This window comes from Podarcis muralis, chromosome 12 (assembly GCF_964188315.1).
Source record: "Podarcis muralis chromosome 12, rPodMur119.hap1.1, whole genome shotgun sequence".
Taxonomy (NCBI): Eukaryota; Metazoa; Chordata; class Lepidosauria; order Squamata; family Lacertidae; genus Podarcis; species Podarcis muralis.
In genome coordinates, this window is record NC_135666.1 from 23327192 (window position 1) to 23344560 (window position 17369).

General features: G+C 42.6%; 1 protein-coding gene across 2 annotated transcripts in view; it reads left to right on the plus strand.

Annotated features, from left to right (window-relative positions):
- The window catches only part of PIP4K2A (phosphatidylinositol-5-phosphate 4-kinase type 2 alpha), a 64241-nt gene that overhangs the window by 22215 nt on the left and 24657 nt on the right, over positions 1-17369 (plus strand). Inside the window, exons 3-4 of one of the 2 annotated variants that reach the window (XM_028749776.2) lie at positions 1162-1258; positions 15120-15272. In XM_028749776.2, the coding sequence (XP_028605609.1) occupies positions 1162-1258; positions 15120-15272 (250 nt within the window). The remainder of the gene's footprint in view (positions 1-1161; positions 1259-15119; positions 15273-17369) is intronic. The other variant, XM_028749777.2, reaches the window with a different exon arrangement.

A 17369-nucleotide genomic window follows, 5' to 3' on the forward strand; every position in this document is an offset into this window, starting at 1 on the left:
GCAGTTTGCCTGTCACCAGCCATGGTGAGGCACTGGTAAGCACTGGCACCTTAGGACCTTGGTTTCATTAAAGGGGCATGCAAGTCTAGCTAGATGAGCTTAAAGCTATCATAACACTCTAGATTTCCATATGAGCTTACCTGCTGGCCCTGCATGATTCCCTGCAGAGGCTGGAATGGGTGTTTTTGAGAGACTAACAGCAAATATCTCTGGTCTTTTGTGCCCCCAAATAGCAGAAGAATGCACTTTAATTTTGCAGGCGTTCATTAGGTGCACCCTCCTCATTTCCCTCTTATAACCGACAGTACTAGAAGCTGCCAAAAGAGTTAGTGCAGTAAACAGCATCCTAATCACTTAGACTACGGGTAGCGAACTTGCAACCTTGGCATTATCAGCATCATGCAGTAACCAACTGAGCTATCCATGTTGTTAAGCTTCTCTAGCTCTGCACTGTCTGACAGCAGCTCTCCAGATTTTAAAGGAGTTTTTCCTTGTTCCACCAGGAGATACCAGTGATTGGATGTGGCACCACTTTTTTTGGGGGGGGGGGGTATGCAGAGCATGTGTTCTGCCACTGATCTATGAATTCCCACCCCCCACTGCCATTGCAAGTTCAGTTTTTGGCAGCCTTCCTGATGTTTCTGGAATACAACTTCCATGATCCCTGATTATTCGTCATGCTGGCTGGGGCTGATGGGAGTTGGGAGGGCACTGGATTAGTTGAGCTGGAAAAGGCCTTTTCCGGAGACTTTGGATTGCTTATCTCAATCTAAGTAGACAACATTAGGCTAGATGGACCAAATGTTGGGCACTGCTGTGCTAGGTTTTTTTAAAAAAAAAAATTGCACAGGCCTCACTTTATCTAGATAGTTGGACCTTCTAGGGAAATTCTTGGGCAAAAGGCAATGGCAGTGGGGGGTGGGAATTCATAGATCAGTGGCAGAACACATTAAGTTCTTGAGCAAAATATGATGTTCAGTTCAGAGGTTTGTTACAGTTCTGTTTAATGCATTTTTATGTAAATCTACAGTGTTCTGTATTATAGTAACTGTTGCTGTTTTGGAAGGTACTTGGTCTTGTAGGGGAGAAAGCTTACTTCTGCAGATTTATCTTTATAAATTCTTAGCAAGTTTTTCCCCCCTTTCAAATCTTCTGTTTCAGAGAAAATATGCCAAGCCATTTCAAATTCAAAGAATATTGTCCAATGGTTTTTCGTAATCTGCGAGAGAGATTTGCAATTGATGATCAGGATTTTCAGGTAGGCTTTCTACCTTGATAAACAATATTGATGATTTCCAGCTTTACAGGCTGTAAGCAGGAGGGGGAAAGTCTAGACGAAGACCTGATTTGGGATCATTATTTGGTGGTAATTAAGTGCCCCTATTTAATGAACGTGCTCTATTATTGCCTGTGGTTGGGACTGCCTGATCCACACTTGATACTTCTACATTTAAATTGTGTTGCAGCTGCTGTTCCTCCATCAGACCTCTTGCTCATCTTCCCTCCATGCCTGTGGTGATCAGCAGGCCTGACTTTGCCCCACGGCAGGAGGGATAACCTTAGGCAACAGCTGATGGAGGAATGAGGATGAAGACCTGAAGAGCAATATCTACAGTTTCTGTGCCTTGGTGTGTAACCTTAGCAAAACTTTATTAGAGAGATATAAGGAAAGTCCTAACAACACAGTTTTATCATCGGAAGTAGGTACACGGTGTTCATATCATCAGAATTTTTTGTTCCACAAGCTTGTTTAGTGTGGGCTTCCTCAGAAGTATTCTAAAATCCTAAGTGGGTAACAAATGCTCCTTGCCTCATTGTGGAAATGATCTACCTTGCTGACATATTTTACACTTTCAATTTGTTTAACTTTCCTTCCATTTGTTTCCTCTCTGTCATTTAATATGGTCCGTGAACAAATACCTGCAGTGATAAAGACACTGAGAGCTAGTAAAATAAAAATGTATTTAGCTAAATTACAAGGTTAAGCTAAAAAAAACCCAAAACACTAATGTTTAATAAGTGTGATGAAGCAATAAGCTCCTATATGGATACAATAAGCTCCTATATGGATCTGCTTGATTGCCAAGGTCATCTTCAGAGAACCCTCTCAGGGTGCCCACTTTCTGGGGTGAAGGGGGTAGCAACAAGATGAAGGAAGGAGCCACTTCTGACGTCTTGCCCCTGGAACCTCCCTCCCTCCCTCGGAACATCTGCCAGGCTCCCTCTTTATTTTTAGAGGACCATGGAAAACACTTTCCCCCTTAACATTCAAGAGGGTGTGGTCCTTACTGCTGTTTATGCTACTGTGTCATATCCGTTGGTTACTTGTGGGTGGTTGTTTTTTTACTGATAAGTCTTATGCTGTTAGATTGAGAAATCCTTGTGGCTGAGAGGCAGGATACAAATGTGTGGAGAAGGGGTGGCCATTTTGTGAGCTTTTGCCTGGGAGAGTTCCAAATCATATATCAGCAGCAAAACTTGTCAAGGTATTGGTAGAATGACTCCCAAAGGCAGTGTGTCTAGACTCAGCAACACATTATGAGAGAAGGCAGTAGCTGAGGAGTCTTTTCTCATGGTGGCAAGCAGGTGATTTTGGGGAGCATAAGTGGGGGATCACTGGGTTACTTGAATCCTTTAACACTGACCAACTGCTGATATTACGGTAAGGAACTTAACTATCACGTCCGCCATCAGTGATCCTGATGAGTCATCCTTGAAATAACGAAGGGGGTTGATATTTGATGTTTCTCCAATTGCCTGAGAGGTTGGGGTTTTAATTTAAAGTATTGCAAAAAGGGCCTTCAAGCTAAATTTGCCCCGAGGCAACTTGCAAGTGACGTAGACCGAAGGGGGTGGGAATCATGTTTTTAAATATTCTAAATAATCAATGTACATTTTGTCTTAAGAGCTAAGCAATAAGATGTTCCTACACCTTTTCCAACCAGTAGTTCATTACTAGCCCCTCCTGGTTCTATGCAATTGGCATTGCTTTTACAGTGGTACCTCTGGTTACGAACTTAATTCGTTCCAGAGGTCCATTCTTAACCTGAAACTGTTTTTAACCTGAGGTACCACTTTAGCTAATGAGGCCTCCCGCTGCCGCTGCTCCGCCACTGCACGATTTCTGTTCTCATCCTGAGGTAAAGTTCTTAACCCGAGGTACTACTTCCAGGTTGGTGGAGTCTGTAACCTGAAGTGTTTGTAACCCGAGGTACCACTGTATTAATAAGTAATGGCTGTTCCCCTCCTTTGTTGCAAGTTTGCAGTATTAGGAATTTCTGGTTCCAAGTAACATTCAGAGAGGCATTCTCCTCAATAGGGGAAATAACGTTTCATCTGAAAACACCAAGCTAAAATTTTAACAGCTGTAACTTAAATAGAAGCCTTTTCGTCTTGAGAAATGTGTTATTCAGCCAGAAGGGAAACACAAGCACATGCTTGCAACTTCTGCTTTGCACCTCCCCCCCCCCCTCGCCGCTTCTGAAATTACCACTTCCTTCTGTTTCACATTCAGCTGAAGTGCTCTGATAACCACTGCCATTCTGACACACAATATAGTATGGCTATGGTAGCATTGGAGATTGAAAAAGGGAGTGCTTGCAAAGGCGCATGCAAGTCAACTTGCTCCATTCTTCCTTTTTGAAGCACTGAATGTTAACTTTTTCTACATATTAAAATATTTTGAGGTGGGGGGGAGAAGCTGGATTTGTTTCTAGCCCAACAATGTGCACAGATGGCTTCTGTTAAAGCAGCAGAGATGGTTTACAGAGATAGGAAGTAAGATTGTCTGTCTAACCAGGATATAGGCAGCTTCTTTTAACCAGAGCCAGGCTATTTGTCCAGCATTGGCCACTCTAACTGGTCCATAGAAAGCCAGACCATTGGTCCATCTTGGTTAGTGTTTCCTTCAACCTTTTCTGACTCTGGCCCAACTTCTAACCCAAACATGCAATTGGTGACCCATTTCTCAATCTTTTACCATATATTTGCATGGTGTGGTGCTCGTGTTGCATTGCAACCCACCTCAGATTCAGGCCGTAACCCACTTGTGGGTCCTAACCCACTAGCTGAAACTAGTGGTCCATGTTGACTAGCAGTGACTCTCCAGTGTTTAAGCCACAAGGGACATTTCCAGCCCCATACAAAGATAAGTGTTTAAACCTATATATCACTTCTCGGCCTTTAAGCTAAGATCAAGTGTAGCGTGTAGTTTAACCTGTGACCTCCTTCTACATGTAAGGCTGATGGTCATACAACAGAGCTTTGGTGGCAAATGGATTCTCTCTAGACCCATTATTTTATAGTACAGTAACTCTAATTTCAATTACTTGAAAAATATGGCTTGCAAATGCCAACCAGAATTCATTCTCAGCTATTATCGCTGTTATCGCTGAGCAGTGTGCAAGATGAACATGGGTAAAATGGCACACTTCCTGGTTTGTTTAATAGGGCATGTCGGTGTAATTAAAACAACTGTTCTCCCCAAATGTCTTTGCTTGGAATCTGCAGTAGATGTCCTTGATAAATTGTTCCAGAGGCTAGACATAATGTGTTTGTAACATGAACTTTTCAGAATTAGGACTGCGTGTAAGTCTATTGCACTCAGATCTGAAATCCATTTTATAGAATGCTTGCAAGCACTGAAGTTTCGGAATCGCCTCCTGCACTTAAAGAAATGAATTGGTGTCTTATTTCCTAACCAGCAGTTCAAATTGTGTGAATTGTTGTGCTTAATCTCTGTATAAGAACAGGGGCATCTGGCTCCAGTTACTCTAAATAGTTTAAGCCCAAATTCACAAATGTCCCAAACTCACTCTCTCGTTTGAAATCAAGACGTTCTGGTCTCAGTGGTGTTTCTTCCAAGTCAGCATGCTTAGAATTGCTTCCTGAATAGTTTTTGAAGGTGCTGCAAAATGTTTGTTTATTGAAAAGTTTATATAACTGGAGAGGGCTAAATGGTCTTGATTTTTAGAATGTGCTTGTTAATGTTCTTCACTCCAGTGAGAGACCTAATCAATAGCTGTCAGACCACTGCCATAAAAGTAGGACAGTCATTAGCAGATGACTTTGACCTTTATCAGGCAAAAGGCTTACTGGGTTTAATCAGTTTGCTCACAAAGAAATAGCAAAACATCTGTTTGTTTTTTAAAAATCAGCTGCTTCACAAACCATATTGTGAGTTTCCTGTCTCAATTAAGATACCAGCAAAGGTTTCTCAGGGTATAAGAGGGTGAACGGCGGTTCTATTATTTTCATCTAGGGACCATATTTTTATCTCTTAAAATCAAGAGTTCACTTATATACTTGAAATAGTTTTGCACTCTCAGTGAACTTGTTCAGGGAGCAGAAATCTAAGATGGCCGCCTTCTCCCCACATACTTGTAAGAGAAATGGAACAAACTGCTGATCTCTACCTTAATACTACCTTTGTGAAATCAGATACTCATATGATGTCCAGCATTTTTCATATTCCAAATACAGTGGTACCTCGCATTACAAACACCTCAGGTTACAAACACTTCGGGTTATAGACTCCACTAACCCAGAAGTAGTACCTCGAGTTAAGAACTTTACCTCAGGATGTGAACAGAAATCGTGAGCTGGCAGCAGCAGTGGCCCCATTAGCTAAAGTGGTACCTCAGATTAAGAACGGTTTCTGGTTAAGAACAGACCTCTGGAACGAATTAAGTTCATAACCAGAGGTACCACTGTATGCAAGGCCATTTCTTCAGAGTTGTTGATTTTCTATTTGAGAGTAGAGATCTCCCATTTTAGTAGCAAACTTCCTGAGATGTTGTCCATTGGGCTCTTAGTGTCTTTGATTAGAAAAGGCACTATGTGGGCTTTTAACAATTTTATTACAAAATTCCCATTGATGCCTTGCCATCCATGACATCTTCCATCCATTGTGTAGACTGGGATAGTACTCACCAGCATCTCTGCTCTAGAGAACACCAAGCTCTGGTCTCCCTTCTGATGATAAACCCACAGTTCTATGATTCATGTTTTGTGCTCGTAGTTTTCCTTGATAATCATATTTTCAGAGAGAAAGGTAGCAGCCCTTTGCGTTATGGAAAACTTGTTTTAAGATTCCCTTTTGAGGACTTTTGTGCACTGAAGTTATTTAAAAGGGCCATTGTAAAGATGGCAATGTAAGATCAGAGCATCTACCAATAATATTATCCCAGATTTTACCCTGATGCGTCTCACCTCTTGTCAGATACAAGTCAAACCAGCAGTTATTTGTAATTTAAAGACAGAATGATGCATCTGTCATTTCTACTTAATCCTAACCTTTCTAAAAAGTTTCTTTTTAAAAAAATATATCCAGTTTTATCATCCATTTCTTCACCTCTGAAGAAAAAGATTTCCTCTACTACATTTTTGTCTAACTCCCTTTTTTAGGATCACTTTTGACATACTCTGTATGTAGATTAAATATATTGCGCGATTGCATAAATAATCTTTAGTCTTGTGAAAAGAGCAATTATAATTTAATGATATTAATATGCCAACGAGAGTATAAAATATTGGAGATTAGAGTGGGCTAATTAAATTGACCTTTAAATCCTTCCTACCCTCTTGGAGTCCATTGCTAATCCCTAAACTCCCATAGTGCAGATAAACTTCAAAGGGAAATGAGGTGGCTTTTCCTCTGTCCCGACAGCTGCTCTGCTGCTTGAAATTTTCATTGAGAAATGTTAAGATAGCACATGTCACAGGACGGAAGGCATCTTATAATGCCTCTCTGAGTAACCAGCTTGTGCAGGGAAACGCTAAGACTTTCTACCAGCTGTGGGGCTTACGTAGTAAAGGATTCTCCCTGCTCCCCCCGCCGCTCCCTCCCCACACTATAGGAAAATCACTAATGTCAGAACTTCAGTTTTTGCTCAGCTCCCAAGCTATAATTCCATCCTGCTTCTTGAGTTTGCTCTTTGCTAGAAATGTGGTTGCTTTCTTCATACGCTTTTCTTCTCTTTTGCATAAAGGTAAAGGGACCCCTGACTATTGGGTCCAGTCGTGGCCAACTCTGGGGTTGCGGCGCTCTTCTCGCTTTATTGGCCGAGGGAGCTGGTGTACAGCTTTCGGGTCATGTGGCCAGCATGACTAAGCCGCTTCTGGCGAACCAGAGCAGCGCACGGAAACGCCGTTTACCTTCCCGCCGGAGCGGTACCTATTTATCTACTTGCACTTTGACGTGCTTTCAAACTGCTAGGTTGGCAGGAGCAGGGACCGAGCAGCGGGAGCTCACCCCGCCGCGGGGATTCGAACCGCCGACTTTCTGATTGGCAAGTCCTAGGCTCTGTGGTTTAACCCACAGCGCCACCTGCGTCCCTTTCTCTTTTGCATACCTCATGCCAAATCTTAACTCACCCAGCTTGCCTTCTCTGCCTCTGTTACTGTTGTTTCACTGCCCTCCTACCCTGGTGGTGATGATTGGCTAGCTGAATTATCTAGAGCAGTTGGTGGGAACATTTTCCAGGTTGAGCTCCACATTCCCTTCTGGATAACCTTCTGAGAGCCAGCCGCATGCCAATAGCAGCCAGAGCCAAAAGTAGGCTGTGTGGCAAATCTGAATTTTACCTTTATACAATAGGCTAGTTTCTGCACAGGTTCACACACCTCTCTATCCTCCGAACAAACGAGGCATTATCAGAGTTCAAAAGCTCTCTTCAGCCTGGCAAGAATCTTAGGGTGCAGATTAGGGCCATTGAGGGATGTGGAGGGCCGTTGAAGGACTGTATGTGGCCTCCGGGCCTCAGTTTCACCATCCCTAATCTAGACCCATTTTAATCTGGCTTCAGGCCTGGGTATGGCACTGAAACAGCCTTGGTTGTCCTGATTGATCACCTGTATTGGGAGAGAGATGTAGGGAATGCTTTCCCATTGATTATTCGTAAGTAGCATTGCAGGGCTTCTGCATGGCCTCATGGCAGTTCTTTAGGGCCCTGCTAGGTTCCACCTTGTCTCTAAATCACTGCTGAGGAGTCATCTGGGAATTCAGACTGCAGTGCCACCCATATGCAGGTGGTTCCAAGTGCACACTTTACTCAGTCTGAATCATGGGAAATTGTGCAATGGAATGGATGAGGGCTGAATCCGAATCTTGATAAGGCAGGTGTTGCAGGTAAGTAGTTCCTGAGTGCGCGAATTGAGTAGACAATATGTTCTGGATGGGGTAGGACTCCACATGAAGGAACAGGAGACATTCCTCTATTTCAAATGGTTGCCTGAAATCCAAGTAGCCTCAGTAACTGCATTCTCATGCCCACCTCTACCTGGTTTGCCAACTATTGATGTTCCTGGTCTGGGATTACCTGACATCAGTGATTCATGATCCGATAATTTCCTGGAGGACTATGTCACTCTACTACATCTTGCATCATCATCATTGTTGTTGTTATATTGAATTTGTTAGTCACTTTATCTTGCTTGGGGCAACCCACAGTGCCATACAACCAACCAAACTGTCATTATATATGGGATGAAATGGGGTTTTATGTCATCAATCCTTAAAGCACTACACTGCTGATAAGTGATATTGAGCCCAATTCAAGGTGTTGGTATTAGCTTGCAAAGCCCTAAGTGTCTTCGGATCCAGTATCTAAAAGAGCACCTTGCAATTTTTACTGGCCTTGCAATTGGCATGGGAAAACCTGCTCCTGGTCACCCTGTAAGACATGGCCCATGGGATGGTGGCCCGGAGCTGGGCCTTTTCTGTGGCAGTGCCCCAGTTCTTCGTTTTCCCCTCCGTTGTTTGGGCCTTTAACACTAAGGACATAGAATTGAACAGAACAATTGCCATCGCCTGCCGCACTAACCTTTCTGCTATATTGATTTTAAGACCATAATTTGGCCTGGACTCTTAAGAGAGGAAGAGCCAGATACATGAATATTACTAAATAATAATAATGATGAAAAACAAATAAAGATTGTTGTGGGTTTGTTTGTTTTTTTTAAAAAACAACCAGTTGGAAAGAAGCTGTAAATTTCTTTGGGAAAAAATAAGCTGGGCCTTTTTGGCTTCATCAGGCATATAATGCATTGGATCTAACAAGTGCCTGTACAGCCTCTGGCATGGGACATCTGTTTTGGTTTGTTTGAAGTTGTAAGTGTTAAAGGTCAGTTTAAATTTCATGACCTTCAGCAAATGCTTTTGCTCGACTGTTCTCAGTGCACATGGAAAATCTTTTTATTGACTTCTGCAAATACATCGTGACATTTTCAAGCAAAGGTTGCTAAGAAGGTTGCAGCCATTGGATAGATATAGTCGTGGGTTTGAAATAAGCTGGCATGTCTCTCAGCTACATTCAATATCTGCAAATAGTCCCTATTACGAGGGGGCAGGGTAGGTCTTGTCCCCTTACCTTTTATGATGGCCCCACTACTTAATGAGTTAGTGCTAGAGATGGGTGCCAGGAGAAGGTGAGGAATACTCACATGGCTTCAGCGAAATTAACTCTTTATTCAAAAAGGCCAGGCAACTCTTCCCAGTAGAACTTGCCCTTGTGAGGCAGTTGTGGAGGACTGAAGGTCCTCGTCTTCCCATAGCTCCCTATGTCTCCTCCCCTGGTTCCTTCTTAAGCAATCTGAAGCTCTGTCATCTTGCCTGCCTTTGCTCCACCCTTTTCAAACCTCTTTGGGCCCTGGGAGACCAGGTGGGAGGGGAGCTGGTTGCAGCAGGAGGGGGAGACTCCCTGGTTTCTTCAGCAGTGTGCTTCATCCCTGTCTCGTGCCCCCCTCCTCTCTAGCTTCTGCTTCTGCCCCTGATTCTGCACTGCTCACTGCCACAGTCTCTTCCTACTCACTAAATTACCTCTTCTGCTTCTGACACACACACACACACACACACACACACACACACACACACACACAGAAATTAGTAGTGAAAACCTGCAAAAGAGGATAGCCAGGTCTGAACTTTTAGTGTGGGTTGAACTTGGGCTGGTATTGCATTTGCAGGTAGGTGGTGATGGTGATGTTCTCTTAGGAATCATAGAATTGTTGAGTTGGAAGGTATCCTGGGGCTCATCTAGTCCATCCCCCTACGATGCAGAAATCTCAACACTTGTTGTTGTTTAGTCGTGTCCGACTCTTCGTGACCCCATGGACCAGAGCCCGCCAGGCACTCCTGTCTTTCACTGCCTCCCGCAGTTTGGTCAAACTCATGTTCGTAGCTTCAAGAACACTGTCCAACCATCTCGTCCTCTGTCGTCCCCTTCTCCTTGTGCCCTCCATCTTTCCCAACATCAGGGTCTTTTCCAGGGAGTCTTCTCTTCTCATGAGGTGGCCAAAGTATTGGAGCCTCAGCTTCACGATCTGTCCTTCCAGTGAGCACTCAGGGCTGATTTCCTTCAGAATGGATAGGTTTGATCTTCTTGCAGTCCATGGGACTCTCAAGAGTCTCCTCCAACATCATAGTCCCACTATTCTAAGTCCCCCAACAAAGCTTGCCAGCAGTACCTTACATACTGTTTTTCGTAACCAGTTTAGGCCATTGTTCTTTTTCCCTGTCGTTCCCCCCCCCCCCCCCAATCTGGCATCGTATCTAAGACCGGTGACCTGTTCTGGAAACTACCCTCTCCCTTCTCTCCCCACCCCTTTAAAAGTTAATCCTGAGAAGAAATTCCCCTGTTCTAGACAATCTCTCGATTGCTCTGCCCAGCCTGGCCTTAGACCAGATGTGTCAGAATACGGTTGCTTGTAGGCCCAACAGTCTTGGCAGATAGCGAAGGCCTTTCCTTTGAAAAGCCGAGACTCCAGAATTTTCAGAGCATGGCTTCCAATTTGACTTCAGATGGAACTTCCTGCAATGGAACAAAATGCCCACCTATGGTTTCTTTGTTCTGGCTAAGATGTGCTTGGGCAGCAGGGGAAGGCATTTTCTACCTTAGAACTTGTGGAAATGGACTCTGAGATACTAGGAAATGCAAAGTCAGGATAAATGTTGGCCTTATAGATCTCATGTGGCAGAAGATCTGTCCCCCTCCCCCCAGATTTTGAAATGCTTTGTTTTTCTAGTGAAAATGCCTAGTGACCAATTTCTTTTAAAACTGCATTACTGTACCTTTATAGGTTGTGAAGAATTGCTGTCTTGTGGTCTACTTTGCGGCTAACGAACCAACTTATTGAGACTTTTATAAGAAAAGTTAAGTGGTCGTAACTGCCTGGAAAAGTTGAAGTGTTAACTCGGGTTTTTTTGGGCGGGGGGTTCAGGTTGTTTAAGTGAAACTGATGGATAAAGCAAGGTATCTAGTTCTTTCTTTTTTTAAAAGGTGTTTGGCCACCAGGTTGCTGCCACAATATGCTGTATCTTGTCTAGATGCTTTTTCCTGTGCCTGTTTCAAGCCATCAATTGGATATACCTAAGCCTTTAAATTTTTGGAATATTTTTTGTTTCCAAGGTGGTGTTGTGAAAGATGACATTTTGACCTGGATGTCAAAACCTTCATATATAGAAGACACAAATGGATTTTTGTAGTGGTTTGATGGACACCAGAATATTAGTTCCAACATGAATTAGGAGAAAGAACTTATTAGATGTGTTGGTCAAAGTTGGTAAGATAGGAAGTATATTTTATAGAAAACTCTTGGGAATATTCTCAGGATATGACAGTTCACATCCCAAGTATGTTTAACTGAATGCACCATATGGTCAGTTTAAGACATGGGTAAGCAAACTAAGGCCCACGGACTGTCTGCAAATCTGTGTGTTTTTACATGAGTAGAATGTGTCCTTTTATTTAAAATGCATCTCTGGGTGATTTGTGGGGCCTGCCTGGTGTTTTAACATGAGTAGTATGTGTGCTTTTATTTAAAATGCATCTCCAGGTTATTTGTGGGGCATAGGAATTTGTTCATTCCCCCCCCCCCCAAATATAGTCCGGCCTCCCACAAGGTCTGAGGGGCAGTGGACCGGCTCCCTGCTGGAAAAGTTTTCTGACCCCTGGTTTAAGAGTTTCAATGAGACACTTCATCTTCTTTTGATTTTTCTGTAGGGAATAATTTCAGTTAGCCACAATTTGAGGACTAAAGCAATCCCAAATGACATATTGAAATCAGCATGGGGGAAAACATCATAATACAGGTTTTGTTGTTGTTGTTTTTAAAAAAAGAACTGGATTTCCAGGATTCCTGTGGTTAATACATCATGACTATTTGTGGAATTGCTAACGTTATATACTCTCGTGATTGACTGTTCTGTGCTTTTTGGAATATGTTATTAAATGGTTCTGTATTATAGGCATTGATCTTCAGGCAAAAGATTGATTCCTAGTTTATTGATAGATCTAGAAAAATAGAGATTTGTGAGGGATGATAGGTATCTATGCCTAATTGGAAAGTGCTTCCATGGGGCCTGCATGTCTTTAATAATCAGCTGTCATCACCACTTCTGATCTCCCTGACTTTGAAACCAAAGAGCTGCAGGATTTCCTGAAAGAAAGGAAGTGGAGCTTCTCAAACCCCACAGGTCTCAGTTGTTCAGTTCTTGTTCTCGCCTTCCAAACCTGTAACATGGACCCAGGCTGGCTAGGCACATGGGTGAGACAGATCCTGATCTGGATCCAAGTTAATCAACCAGAATCTTTCAATCCAGGATATTTTATTATTTGTCGTCCAAGGGTAAAGCAAGTTGAGAAATAATAGGTCACCCCTGAAATAAATTAAACCGTATATTGTAACTCAATCCTACACTTGCTGTAGATCCTAGAATTAGTTGTACTAATTGGCAGATGAAAGCATAATAATACTAATTTATTATTTATACCCCGCCCATCTGGCCGGGTCTTCCCAGCCACTCTGGGCGGCTCCCAGCAGAATATTAAAAACAGAATAAAATATCAAACATTAAAAACTTCCCTAAACAGGACTGCCTACAGATGCCTTCTGAAAGTCAGATAGTTCTTTATTTCTTTGACATCTGATGGGAGGGCGTTCCACCAGGCGGGTGCCACTACCAGGAAGGCCCTCTGCCTAGTTCCCTGTAACTTCGCTTCTCGCAGTGAGGGAACCGCCAGAAGGCCCTTGGAGCTGGACCTCAGTGTCTGGACTGAACAAAGTGGGTGGAGACGCTCCTTCAGGTATACTGAGTCGAGGCCGTTTAGGGCTTGAAAGGTGAGCAACAACACTTTGAATTGTGCTTGGAAATGTACTAAGTATCAGTGGTATAGTGGGTATTTTCCCTGGAGCTTCCCCAGGCAAAAGCTAAGGCAAAAGCATGTTCATAATGAACCATTTCTGTACTGTCTTCAGGGGAGTGGGGGTGGGGACAGCAAGTGTCCTAGGGTGTAGTGGGTCCTAAGAGTGGTGGACTTGTAATCTGGTGAACCGGGTTAGATTCCCCGCTCCTCCACCTGCAGCTGCTGGGTGACCTTGGGCCAGTCACACTTCTCTGAAGTCTCTCAGCCCCACTCACCTCACAGTGTTTGTTGTGGGGGAGGAAAGGAAAGGAGATTGTTAGCCGCTTTGAGACTCCTTAGGGTAGTGATAAAGCGGGATATCAAATCCAAACACCTCTTCTTCTTCTTCTTCTCTTTCTTCTTCTTCTTCTTCTTCTTCTTCTTCTTCTTCTTCTTCTTCTTCTTCTTCTTCTTCTTCCTAGGCTTCCTCAGGTGTCATATGTACACAGGATGGTGATACTGAATATAAATAGTAGATAATTTTGCCAGCTAGCCACGTTGATCTTAGATCACTGCTATCCTTGAATATATATACATGTGGTTCTTGTTGTGATTGTTGGTGGTGGTGATTGTTTTTGGGGTGGGGACCAGAACAATTTTCAGGCTTGTGGCTCTTGCTACTTATAAAATCTATAAGAGTGTTTGTTAGTGGCTTCTATAGTAAATTATTAGTTGATACTGATAGCCTTTTTGCTGTGCCTATCAATTATTTTTTATTGTTTCATGTTGCTTACTTAAGCCATTCCGACTCCTTCCTGGAATGCAGATTATTGCATATTTAATGATAACAGCACCACTGAAGGGATCTACATGTAAATAAAGATCCGGTTTTTAAAAAACTGAGCCTACACTCTTGGCACCATGTTGTGATGGAATAAACCTCCTTTTTCAACACGTCCTCATTCTTTCAGAATGACGCTGCTTTGGACAAAGTGATGTATCGAGAAAATAAAATGCATTGCGCTGTGCTGCTGTTGTAATTCTTGCTCTTAAAATATACCAAGATGAGATACTTGCTGAGACTAGCACCATTTGACTAGCACAGTATTAAATTGCAAAGCTCGAACCTGTATTGTATTGTATTGAAAATGACTGTCTTGCAGAAAAACCAGCGCATTTGTTTATCCAATCCTTGCTTTTGTGCTTTTTAAAAAGCATATATTAAATTTCAGCTTGCATTATATATGACGAGAGGGGTAGATATCTGTTCATTGCCAGTAATGTAGCAGGCAGGTGGCAGTGGGTAAATTTCAGAAACGCTTAAACTTTTTTCATTCTAGCAACCGCAGGGATTGATTAAATAGTGTTGTCTTGGAAGAAAATTCGAGAAACAAATCTTGTTTGGATGCGGCAATGCAGAACAAAAGGCACTTCAGTTCACTTAACTCTTGGCATGTAGGTCATGACATTAACTAGTGAATTTAAGCTGGAGTTGAGGCAAAAGTGCATTTTGTCAAGACTTTCTGCACTGCAAAACAAAGCCCCCTTTGGCAACTTTTCTGGAGAGGCACAAAAACCGAGAAAGTGTTTGTGTAGCTGGTATCTACCCTTAGAGCATTCTTCCCCTCTCCACCATCCCAGTATCATTCTGGAGCACCAGTTTGCTTCTTTTTTGCTGACAAACTGGCACAAAAGTAAACTTCTGGAGATCTTTTATGGAAACATTTCTCTCCCCCATCCCCTGCCAGCAAAGTCCTTTCTGAACATTCAGTGCAGCCCTGATTTAAATCTGCTGTAAGTAAACCACCTTCCCAAGGGTTATTTGTACCATAATAGTTCTGCTTTAAGGATATTACAGTACTGCTAAATTGATTCCCCACCTTAGCCTTTTCCCCAGGTGCCCATGTTTTGACAATGGTATGATCCAGCTAGACATCTTATGTTTTAATTAACGTCTTGTTCTGATGCTCCCCCCCCCCTCCTTTTTTAACGTGACAGAATTCTCTGACAAGAAGTTGTCCCCTTGCTAATGATTCGCAAGCTCGGAGTGGCGCCCGATTTCACACCTCTTACGACAAAAGATACGTCATCAAAACCATAACAAGTGAAGATGTAGCAGAAATGCACAATATACTGAAGAAATATCACCAGGTAATTAATTTCTTGTTTTAAAGGGGGGTGGGCTTGTGAGGAGAAACACATTGATTGAAGTTTATATAATGCAGGAAACAGAAGTTTTAAACTAGAGTTGGTTTGCCGCTGTATTTTCAGTTGAATCAACACTTTGGTGCATAAATTTTAAACATTATTAGTGGCAGGGACTAGCAGTTCGAAAGCACGTCAAAGTGAGAATAGGTACCGCTCCGGCGGGAAGGTAAACGGCATTTCCGTGCGCTGCTCTGGTTCGCCAGAAGCGGCTTAGTCATGCTGGCCACATGACCAGGAAAAACTGTGTGCAGAAGCGGACAAACACCGGCTCCCTCGGCCAGTAAAGTGAGATGAGCGCCGCAACCCCAGAGTCATTCGCGACTGGACTTAACTCTCAGGGGTCCTTTACCTTTACCTTTGTTACATTAAAACAGACAACTCTAGAGATTTTTGAAGTCTGCATCCCATACTGAAATATCAGCCTGCTCAGGTCCTCAGAAAGAGTCCCATCTAGTTTTTCACCACCAGAGGAAAACTTTAAGATTTTGGTGGCGATGCCTCAGTTATGGAATTCTCCCCCCTGGAAGTACAGCTGGCACCAACACTGATAGCATTCTGGTGCCAGATTAACACTTGTCTGTTTACCCAGTCATTTATGGGATGTTAACCAGCTGCTGCAATTGGTGTGTTGGAGTATTTCATTTATATTACAATCTGCTCTTATTTTGTTTGGGTTGTTTTAAATGTTAATTTAACCTACCTAGGAACCAAGTGATGGGGCTGGGTATAAAATATTCTTAATAAAATCAGTAATGGTAGCTGGCTTGCTATAGTTGGGAAGATTCCCCTCATAATAGCATCAACATTTATTTGCTTGAGTGTTTTGTCTTTCAACCTCTCTGTCCAATTTTTTTCTGTGCCTACATGATACACTTTAGCTTTCACCCTAATACCATGAGTGGCAGTCAATACGGCTGATGTCAACTCCTTACCCATATAAATTTGATTAAGCAGTGCAGGCTAATGTTAGACCTAGCACTTACCCTAGAAGTTTTTAGGTGCCTGACTTTAACAAATGAAAACATCAAATTCCACATTGTTGTTGTTGTTTAGTCGTTTAGTCGTGTCCGACTCTTCGTGACCCCATGGACCAGAGCATGCCAGGCAGAGCACGCCACATGACTATTATACAATTCCAACTATTATACAATTACTATTATAGAGCAATTCCACATTACCATTTTAGTTAAAATGAATATATGTGTATCACATTACAATCGGAACAATTAAAAGTTGACAATTACAGAAATAGTGTCTGATATTAACTTGAAACAACTATTTGTGACCCAGTTGTTGATGTGTGAAATATACCTATTTTTTCTATAGTGGAGGCAAAATAATAGGAATCACTGACCATTTTGTATATTTATCTATGGCATACCAATTTAGCAACATATCTTGCAGAAACACATGTCAGGCAGCTAGACGTGTGGCTGGTTCTCTGGAATGTGTACATAGGATAAAGCAGACACATATTTGACTTTGCAGTTCCATGTAAATTAGTCCTTAGTGATCACAGCTACATCTGGGATTAAACATCATGGCTTTAGATAAGAGAGCATGACTTCAACCATTGTATTCCAAAAAGCAACTATATGTCAATCATTAGGGTCACATACAATGTATTAGCCATACAGGAAGCAGTCATTTTATTGCAATCTGAAATATATATAGAATGTGGTACACATAAGGAATGCCTGTTTTTGAAGCACTTTTTGGCTTTATCTATGTAAGGCATTTTTAACCCTCTTCTGAAGAAAAGACTCCTAGAGCAGCTTACAGATCAATAAAAAGCACACTTGCAATCTAAAATAAAGGTAAAGGTAAAGGTACCCCTGCCCGTACGGGCCAGTCTTGACAGACGCTAGGGTTGTGTGCTCATCTCGCTCTAGAGGCCGGGAGCCGGCGCCGTCCGCAGACAGTTCCGGGTCACGTGGCCAGTGTGACATCGCTGCTCTGGCGAGCCTGCACCAGCGCAGTACACGGAACGCCGTTTACCTTCCCGCTATAAAGCGGCACCTATTTATCTACTTGCACTTT